An 11,408-nucleotide genomic window follows, 5' to 3' on the forward strand; every position below is an offset into this window, starting at 1 on the left:
TTAATATCTTTAAGTTGTTAAATACAATTAAATACAAGTTGTTAATTATAATTACCAACTCATCTTCGATGATTTTTTTTTCCATCTACTGGATGAAAATGTGCTAATTTACAATACAAAAATATTCTTGATCTTCATTTTTAATATTTAACCCAGCTTTTTTATCTCCTATTATTCCAGGTAAATTGATATATGATGAACCCTTTAATGGCTTATATTTATTGACTCAAAGTTCTAAACTGTTTATGCTTTCTTAGGTCCATCCTGAATCGTTTGCCTCAAACTCGGTCATTTCTGTTAAAAGATTATTAGCAACATCACCACAATAAACTTCCAAATCAATCGACTTCAGAATTATTTCATTTTTAGTTTTAAATGAAAATTCCTCTGTTGCTTCTTGTCTTCGATAATCACAAGTCAATTTAACGTTAACGTTTAAGTTCATTTTTAACTAATCAATTTTCTATATTAAACAAAAATTCTTTGGTCTCAATATAATTATTTACACTAGCTAATAAACAAGTTTTCCAATGCCCTTTGTAGGCTGTTTCTATTTCTTAAATAACTTCATGTTCATGTAATGCTTTTTTATGACTTTCAATATGAGATTTACTATAAAATGTTTTGTAATATTTTCCACATGCATCAGATTTTATTTGTTTTGGCCTAGGTTTAGCAATTAAATCTTCATGAAACTTGTATTATTAATATTTTTTTTTTAATTTAGAGTAGCGACAATATTCTTTTTGTTTATCAATTATTTTTAAATTTTAGATTTAAGCTCTATTTCTTGAATAACTTTATTTTAATATAATGCTTTTTTTATTATTTTTACTTTCAATATGAGATTTCTTATAAGATGGCTTTCAATATTGATCACATATATCATATTTTATTTGTTTCTGTCTAGGTTTAATAATTAAATCTTTATTTTCCAGCAAATATTTATCCTTCATTCATATCTATAAGAAGCCTTATAAAAGTCAATGGGTTAATATAGTCCTCATTGTTTATCTCCATTTTTTTAAAATGTGGAGAACATTTTTTATGTTCTTCAAGAAATGGTTTTAATCCACATTCACATTTCACTTTCTTGTATCTTTTATTCTTAATTTTATTATAATAATCACTGACACATTTTTTACCTACAAAATTATAACCATCATTTTTCCATACATATACTAAACTATTTAATCTCTTTTCTATGAAGAAGGTTTTCCTTTTGTTTTTCCAAATGTGTTTTAATAACTTTTGATTCTCGTTCACAGTTTACTTTTTTATTTCTTTCATTTTTAGTTGAATGATAATGATGATGTTCAGTAGCACTTTTTACACCAAGAACTGAGAGCATCTTTGGTTTGATTACTTTTATTAAATTTGTTTTAGAAACTTTTTTATGACCATATATGAATTTTAGAATTTATTAATAAATGGATGAATTTGAAATAGTTGATGAAAAAGAAGAGATAACACCAGAGTTATGTAGCATATGTCAAAGATGGACAGTTGATAATACATATCATTAATGTAATAGTCTAATCTAGAAACTTTATTCTAAAGTAAAATACAGAATGAAACACTTTAATAATGAAATAAAGATACCATCGACAAGAGACATGCTTCATAATTTTGTTATCTTCTATAAGGGTAAACATGTAAATTATTCATTTTTTACTAAAAAGATTTGTGATTATTTACAAGTTGAAAATGAAATAAAAGAAATTAAATCAGATAAAAATATGGAAAAGTTTATTGAATATTATGAAAAGTTAAAACCTACAGAATGTCATGATGGTTATAAAACATTTTACTTGGATCCATTAATCTGAAAAATGATGCATTGACAATAAATACAATGGAGCTCCTTGGTATCTTCATCTCATAGAAATTAGATCTATATTAATAAAAGATTTTCTAAATAAATAGAAGGGCTTTTAGATATCAAAAAAATACTTTAATATTCAATAATTAGTATGTATACTTCAGTTTAGAAGAAGATAGTAATTCTTGGGTTAAAACTAAGGATGTAGCCAAAGTATTAGAACATAAAAATCCTACTCAAGCTACTTATGACAATGTTGATAATAAAATAAATAAATGCTAAAAAATATAAGGGATCAGTCTGTGACTTACCCCTTTAACTCACAACTTCACACTGTCTTCATTAATGAGAGTGGGTTATACAAATTAATATTTAGATCAAAAACGTACTTAGAAGAGAAATATACTCATTGAGTAACATCAGAAGTGTTATAATCATGTAGAAAATTGGTGAATATAAACTAGTATAAAAATATAAATATTACACTGAACACATAAATGAGCAACTTCTTAGCAATGATATTACAAGTAAAAGCATGAGAGACAGTAACTGCACAATATTAATGCAGTTAATTCGGCACAAGAAATTATAAATGAACAAAAAACCATAACAGAGGAAATGAAACCTCCTGTAGCAGTAAAGGACTAACAAGCATCATCAGTTTAATAATTAAAAAGAATCATTAAGGAAAATATCTTTATTATGTTATCAGAACTCAAAAGTGTAATGTTAATTCAAAAGTAAAAGAATTATTAGAAGATTATCCAGAGATGGAAGTGATTTTAAGAATTTACTATGGACCTAATAACATCAATCTATACAACAGAATGAAAGAAGAGCTATACATAAAATACAAAAAAAAAATTCATATCTGATTTAAGAGAAAAACTAATAATGGAAATATCAAAAGTAAAAACAAACCCTCTCAGATCATATTTGCAATATTAACCCAAGAATTGTATTTATCTGGATATCCTAACCATTTTACAAATATTTTATCACTCTTCTTTTCTAATTATTTTTCAATTTTATAAACTTCATCTTTTTTATCGTATTTAACTAATTCTGGTTCACAGAAGATTCCTTCAACGTTTTCCCCATTTAGATCTTTAATTTTATAAGTTATAGGATCTGTTTGTAAAATTTATGTTATAATGAATATTTCTTCAGTAGAGATTTGGAGGTATACTTTTTTGAATGTTCCTTTATATTTTGAAATTCTAACCTTATCATCAACTTTATATCTAGCAGGTGAAATTGTTTTTACATCACATAGATCATTATATACTTTACTTTCATTTTCTTTTATACTTGCCTCAACTGGAGTCATCATAATTGAACTATAATATAAATGTTTATAATGTTTTATTAACTTATCTAAAACATCAATGCATGTCCTTGCATTATAAGCAGTAAAATATTTCCACATTTTAGTTTTCAAAGTTCTTTTAAATATTTCAACAATCTGAGCTTTAACATTGCTTTCGGTTTTGTAATCCAATGAACATTTTGTTCATTTCTGAGATTGATTATTAATGAATTCTGTTCCTTTATCAGTTAGATTTCTTTTTGGTTTCCACTCTATAAAAATGGCTTTCAATGCTTTTGTTATTTCTTCTCCCATATTAATTTTGATCGGAACAGCCCAAACATCTTTACTAACAATATCTATAACTGTTACAATAATGTTATTATGTAAGATTTAAATTGTCTCGTATCAACTAAATCTGCTTGCCATTGATTATCAGTTTGTGTTATGAAAATTATTTTTCTTTTAAATTTAAATGTAACTAGTTTGTGTTTAGTATATCCATCCTGTTGATGTAGAAATTATATTATTTCTTTTTGAGATAAACAAGTTTTCTTTTTAATGCTTATTTACAGCTGAAACCTCTTTCTGAATCATAATATATTTCTTTAAAATGTTTGTAAAAAAAATAGTTTTTTTGCACCACAATCTCTACATATTCCTTTAATAATAGGGCTCCAAATTTTTGAAACCTGAATATTAGATGTTTAAGTTTTTGTTTACACTTTAAATAGTAAATAACAGATGAAATACCAAGACTGAATGTTTTCTTAGCTTTAATAATTGGTTTTATAATTTCTCTAGCAACTATTTCACATAAAGTTGGATCTTGAATATCATTCAAATCTTCTATCAATTCTTGACCAGCTATATGTCTATCAGCTGTAGCTTTTGATTTAGTATAAGCAATATCATGTTTCTTACATGCTTTATCCAATCTGTTAATGCCAGGATCAAGTCCAGTTAGGCATTTTTAAGGTTTTAGTAAAGGATCCACAGTAATGAAATCCAGGTAAATGCATTTCAGGGAGATTAAATTTATCTTGCATCCAGCCAACCAGATCACCTCCTCTAATTTATATACATTTAACTTTGCTTGTTTAATGTACTTCTCACTTGGAAAGTATTTTAATGTTTATAAGAAACCTTTCTCCTGTAAATTATTTTATTCTTCAGTAATATTTTTACATTTAAATAAACCTAAAATTTCTTTGTAAACATTATGAGACTTTATATATTCTTCTTTCTTCATGGATTTGTTTATATATTTTCCAATTACTTCAAATGATACCAGCTTCTAAACTTAATGCTGCCAAAAAAAATAGCAAATGTTGCTAAACTGAGGCATTGAATAAAAATTTAAAATTTATCATAACTATATTAATGTCAGAATAGAATTTATAGCTTCTTTGATATACAAATAAATTCTTCTTTAATAATTTTTTATATATTTGTTTAAATTCATTAATACTCTTAGATCAATCAGTTTCTCAAATGATCTGTTATATTTTTCTATCCTGAAATTTGAAAATGATTAAATAATTACAGTTCCTTCTGATGTCAATTGAAGTTTCTTTTGAGTTATACAATAATAAAAAATAACAAGATTTTTGTTCACTAACTCTAAGTTAATTGAGAATAATGTTTCTTTCTTATATTTTTTATATAATTCTATAATACTCTTTTTCTTATTTCAATCTTTGATAAATTGTGAGACATTCTCAATTTATATCATCTTGTAATTTTACATATTTAGGTTCTCCCATATTTTTTGCACATAAGTACAGATTATTATACTTTAAATGATCATAGATTAGGTTTAATAACAAATTTATTTTTCAACAACCAGGTTGACTAACAATTAAAAGTCTACATGGGTGTATAGGTAGCAAAGGATTTTGATTAAAATCCTCTAACTTTTCTGGTTTTGTGTAACCTTTATCATTTATTTAACTATAAGTTGGATACCTTTAACTATAAATAAATGATTAGTGAAAAAAATAAAGAATACATAAAAACTTTAAAACAAAACAAGAAAGAAGAATGAAGCAGAATCTTTAAGGAAAGATAAATAAAACAAGGAGTCAATAACAAAGTTTCATAAATCAATAATTAAAAAATTTGAATCTCAAGCTATTTCTCTAGAAGAAATGAGAAGAGTTATAGAAGATGAAATTCACTATCCAAGAAACTAAGTTAACTATTGAAGAACCTATTGAAGAATCAAAAACAAAATATAGAATTGATTTAAATAAAAGATTAGATGTTTTATTTTTAGAGCGAAAATAACTTATATTACCATTACATCAATTCATAAACCTGATTTAATGATTTTATATTTCTTAATAGTATAAATATATACTATGTTTTTGTTGGTCTTAGAATACTTCTACAAAGGGTGTCTGTGAGTTGTTAGCAATAAATTCAATGATGAATAAATAGCATGCACTTCACTTGTTTTCAAAATAATATATATGTATTCAGAACAAGTTAATGTATGTACAATAAATTCTTCAACATTATAGATATTATGGACATATTATAAATACTACATATGTAGTTCTCTCCTTCTTGTCAAATATCCACTTAGGCCTATTCAATTACTTTAGAATTTCAGTTGACAAGCCAAACTATCTTCTCTATTTCTATCGCACTATTATTTTCTGTGATTCACTTACAATTGTGGCATGAGTTACTGTAATCGTTTGGTCTTCTTTCTTCTGAAGATCCTCTGTTCCTTTTGTCAAAGTGTACCCAGGCTGATTAATTACTTTAGAACCACACTTTGACAGAATAAAATTATTTTTCTTATCTTCTTTTCTACTGTTAGTTTCACTCTAACATATTAAACGTTAGGCCTATCACTTCTACGGTAGTTAACTTCACACCAACTTTATTCTCTTTTGCAATTATCTGTCTAATACTGTCTGTCTGCTGCTTCCCACTCGTCTCACACTATTTATATATTTATTACCTAATCGTCTGTCTACCTTCTATATTCTTGATGTCAGTATATTGCAAGTGATGTTCAATATTCTCAACATCAATGAATTATTAACAAAACTTCCTACAATCATCTGCTTTTAACTCTTATTATAACAAAAACTAAACAATAATAAAACATTCAATCACAAAACTAAATCAATCAATACTATCTGATTGAAACAGTATTTTATATCATGACAATGGTGCTCAAAGAAGATGCTTATTTAATACTTATTGTAGGATTTGCAGAACGAGATAAAATTTTCTTTTAAATTCAAAACTGGTAATAGAGAAATAGGACCATTTCAAATTAAAGAAATACTCATTCATCTAAAATTATTGTTGTTAAAGCTTATAAAAATGAAAAGACTGAGATAATTTCTGATACTTATATTCTATTCATGTCTTCTCTCATATTCATATAAATTTATAAATTATGTAAATGAACTTGAATTATTAGTCAAGGTGTTAAAAAAGGAAAATTATCAGTTGATCCAATATTAGATGATTTTACCCATATATATAAAAAAAGTTAATGCTATTAGTACACATGAATATAATGTTGAAACTTGTTAAGCTGAGCAAGCTAGAAGATGGTAATGAATATGTTGTATTAGAATTAAAAATAATTAAAACCCAATTTGGTGAGAGAATTGCAGCTGTGCTAATGGATCTCAACTGGGACGAATTCCAAGTATTTTTACCTAATAGATTTAATAAAAAGTTCACTAAGAAAGATACTGAGGATACAAACAAACAGAAGCCCCGAATTTTTGTATACCGAGAAATGAAAAATCATGGAAATAATAAAAAAACTCATATCATTGAATTTCGAATTTGAGTCTTCAAAATAAATGATATTATTAACTTTGAAGGTACTGTTGGTTTATAAAACTATTATACTTATATCTAAAGATGATTAAATCTTTGTTTGATTTTAGAATATTGCTTTCTTTACATCACAACACATACATTCAATGTTTGTTATTAAGAAGCATAATTACTACATCGTAGTATGATGTTTGTTATTTGGAGGGAAAGAGTTTTGTTGCCATTTCCAAATGACAAGTTGGGTAGCTTGTCACTTGGGGGGGGGGGGGGTTATGATTCACTCTGTAGAAACATCATGTCACTTGGGGAAAAAATGGTTACGATTTCTTATAGGTGGCATAGAATCCTCATATAGAATGAAAAAACAATTTATATCTAATTCCTAATTTTTTTTAAGGTAATTAAAGTTGGCCAAGTTGATCAAACCCATACAGAGGTAAAATAGACAAAATAATACATAAAACAAAGTTTTTTAAAAAGAGTTTGATAGTTATCTGGATTTTATTAAGAGGTTATAGAGATTTTGCATGTGAAATTTTAAAATTTTCTGATGCATAAAGATATTTTAATCTTAAAATCAAAATTACATTGCATGTTGGATAGTCAGCATTTGAAAAAAAAAATGCATGAGCAACTCATTGATTACAAAATTTGATGTTTCGTGTACAAAAGTCTCAAAATGTTTATTGATAATCTGCAAAATATCATGAAGAGAAGCTTATACTTTAAAAAGTTACAGTATAACTGCTTTATGGTTACTTTGGGGGATATGGTCTGGGTAAAAGGGTTAATGAGCATCTAGATATCTGACAGGATGTTTCTACATACCAGATCACACGCATTCCTCAAACACACAGAATTCAGCAAGCTATTAAATGAAATAGACCTTGAATCACATTTTCTGTGTTCTTAATTTGTTTCTCATCCACTTTACAATTACTTTTGTTGAACAAACATCCCACTGCTTTGTAATCACACATTTTATATAGATGCTATCAATATGTATATTAAATAATTGTCTTTTATGATCTTATGAACTTCTTGCTAAGATAAACTTACCTGTACAACATCTGGAAAAAGTTCACAGAATGTCTGATTCTTCATGTTAAATTCCAAACTCTGCCATGCTAGTTGTTTTTTCTAGAAAATTAAACACAGTAGCATTTATATGATCGACCAAGTTCTGATATACAAATTAAGAACACTTATGGTTCAATAATCTCAACTTGTTAACTGTTATATGTTTCATTACAACTTACAAGAAAATACATATTAGTAGACATAATAACATTTGACTATTTACAGAAATCAAAGAATTAATGTTCTTTACAATTGTGAGTGATTTCTTTTAGCTCAAAGCCACACAACAACTGTCTGAGCTCTGTCCATTCTATGGAATCATACCCAGGTTTTAGTATTAGACGTCTGTAAATTTACCACTGACCCAATCATAGATATCATTTAATTATATTCATTATGAAAGAAAAAACAAATTTTGTATCCAGTTATTTATGGATGTCGCAAACAAAACACATGTAAGTAAGAATATGTACGTGGGGTTATTGTAATTCAAACTCCTAACTATGGATCCCCTTCCAGAAACAACAACCAACTTTGTCACTAACAATCTAAAATGTAAAAGCACTTTTAGGGTTACTAAAGAAGGATTATTTCCTCAGGCACACGTATAGATTTTATGTAATCATTTCAAAGTGTTTATTATTTTATAAAGAGTAAAGCTAGAAGGTATAGCCAGTTGAATAACACTGCTTTCCTGAAATTACTATCAAACACTACTGGACAAGAGGTTGCACTTCAGCAAAAAACAATGACCACTTTAACTCTACTCGCTACCAGACAAGAGGTTGCACTTCAGCAATAAATATTGACCATTTTAACTCTACTTGCTACTGGACAAGAGGTTGCACTTCAGCAAAAAACAATGACCACTTTAACTCTACTCGCTACCAGACAAGAGGTTGCACTTCAGCAATAAATATTGAACATTTTAACTCTACTTGCTACTGGACAAGAGGTTGCACTAGAGTTTAAGATTATTTTTTTTTAAGCATACACTTTTAAAAATGTGCATTTTCAAACTAAATGTCTACTATTTTACTTACCATATAAATTTTGTTTAAATTTCCAATTATTATTTCAGATCAACTAAATTAATATGCAAACAGTAAAGCATCACCTACAGTGTCTGATGCCTAACACTTAAACACTATGTGCATGTGAACTGGTATATGGGATAATGGATATCACTAAAACTAAACAATAAGCTCATGCACTGTTGAACATTTAGAAACAATGAAAGATTTATTCACTTATCAGTCACCTGTTAGAACAATACCGTGTACACTTTTCCAGACATGTTATTAAAGGCAATTCAGTATTGTTTAACATGTTCATAAACCTATTTATAATAATGTTGGAGTCTAAAGCTTTGTATCTATAACAAAGCAGTTACTTAAATACTTTATAACCAACCAAGAGAAAAATAATCACAAATCATTTTATTTACTAGGTAAACACATAATTATTCAAATTAATTTGAATAATTAATATTCAATTAATATATAGTATTTTTTGATATTCTTCAAGTAGCCTAAATTTAAAGTCAAATAATGTAAAACTTAGAATAACTTCAGTTTATTTTGTAAAACAAAACTTTTAATAATTAGAATGTTATTTTACAAAGTTTGCAAAACAATTAGGGAATAGATAACAATTAAACTAGAAAGTCTATTCAGATAATACAGTATTATTGTGTTAACAAGTAACAACAGTGTGTAAATTCTCCATGCCACTTTAATGTTTTATTTCTATGATGTTGGTATGATACACATTAATTTTTAAAAGTTAAGTGTGAAATACTGTAATCATATGTTTAGTTTCTTCTCCAGAAAAGACAAGAAACTTTTAGCACGGTAATATTTTAAGTTAATAATCAATGCCAACCACATAGTCCTAAGATTGCCTAAGTAAATCAAAAAAAGTTAAATAAAGGTAATATATTTTGAAATGTTTTGATTATTTTAATTTACCTTACAAAGCTTGAAACTCAATGGGGAATTAGTAATCAAAAAAAATAGTCTAATTAGTTTCTTGTGGTGACAACACTGTTTAAATTCTAAAGTTGGGGTGTGTGACCTAATGAAAGGTTGTTTCATTCCTTATTACCAAACACCTACAGCTTTTGGATATACACAACTGGAAATTATTAAGAAGTAGCTTGGAGTAGTGGAACATTTTTCATGTTAAATTATATAAAAAAAAATTTGGTAATTCCAACTGCAATGCTATTATTTCTTTTGTATTTTATTAAAATTTCTTGTATATACAGAATTCTGCATAAACATGACTTATGAAGAATACATGAGCATTTTGTTGTGACAGTTTACAGAATTGGCAATATCTCAGTCTTCCAGACCATGGTCTATCTGTAAATACTGAATATTGATTTATTGCAGCTAGTCCAGGTGGATTTGCTGGAGAGAAGAAAATTATCGAACAAACAACTTGTCATGAAGCTGCTGAGAAAATACAAGTTTTTCTGTCCAGTAATAAATAGGCAGCTAAATAAAATGAAGAGAATCAATGCTATCACTATTAGTCCTAAGTAGAAATTCATGTTACAAGAAGACGAATGTAAAGTTACAGCTTTAAACATCCTTCAAAATGTTTCAAACAGCTGAAAAGTGATTGCAAAACACTTTTTTGAAACTTGAACTATGGAAATATTTGCATTGTCAGTTTATTCCAATATAAAAATATTTTTTGCATGTGAGACACACACACACACACACACGGAATGAAATAAAAACAGCATGAAAAAAGAATGCCTGTAATGGACCTGGCACACACACACTGAATAAAGTAAAAAAAACAGCATGAAAAATAATGTCTAAGATATCTGCCACACCCATACTGAATAAAGTAGAAAACACCATGAAAAAATAATGTCTAAGATGTCTGCCACACACTGAATAAAGTAAAAACAGCATGAAAAATAATGTCTAAGATATCTGCCACACACATACTGAATAAAGTAAAAACACCATGAAAAAATAATGTCTAAGATACCTGCCAGACACACTGAATGAAATAAAAAGAACAGCATGAAGAAAATATGCCTTTAACTCTTTAAATATGGGCTCAGTCCCTGGAACCGACCTCATAACCATTTTGTGCTTGTTACAGTTTTCATGCTATAACTATTAAATTAGTAGGCATACGTTAAAGAAAATTTGGCAGATTATCAGTAAACATTACAATAATGGTTGGAGACGGCTTGAATGGGTAATGAAGAAAAACTTTAATACAAGTTTAACATAACAGCAAATGTACAACATTTCGACAAGGTTTTGTCATCATCAGGTACAAGTAGTTTACACTGACACAGATATATATATATATACAGTATTGAACAAAGAAGTCACATGACCGGAAATGTTG

The 11,408-nt window shown here is 27.3% G+C and overlaps 1 protein-coding gene across 2 annotated transcripts in view; it reads right to left on the reverse strand.

Moving 5' to 3' along the window:
* Positions 1-11,408, reverse strand: part of LOC106471361 (ubiquitin-conjugating enzyme E2 J2-like) — an 86,316-nt gene that overhangs the window by 19,212 nt on the left and 55,696 nt on the right. For both annotated transcript variants that reach the window (XM_013931961.2, XM_022399971.1), the window contains exon 6: positions 8,007-8,087. In XM_013931961.2, coding sequence (XP_013787415.1) covers positions 8,007-8,087 — 81 coding nt within the window. The remainder of the gene's footprint in view (positions 1-8,006; positions 8,088-11,408) is intronic.

This window comes from Limulus polyphemus, unplaced genomic scaffold (assembly GCF_000517525.1).
Source record: "Limulus polyphemus unplaced genomic scaffold, Limulus_polyphemus-2.1.2 Scaffold4571, whole genome shotgun sequence".
NCBI lineage: Eukaryota > Metazoa > Arthropoda > Merostomata > Xiphosura > Limulidae > Limulus > Limulus polyphemus.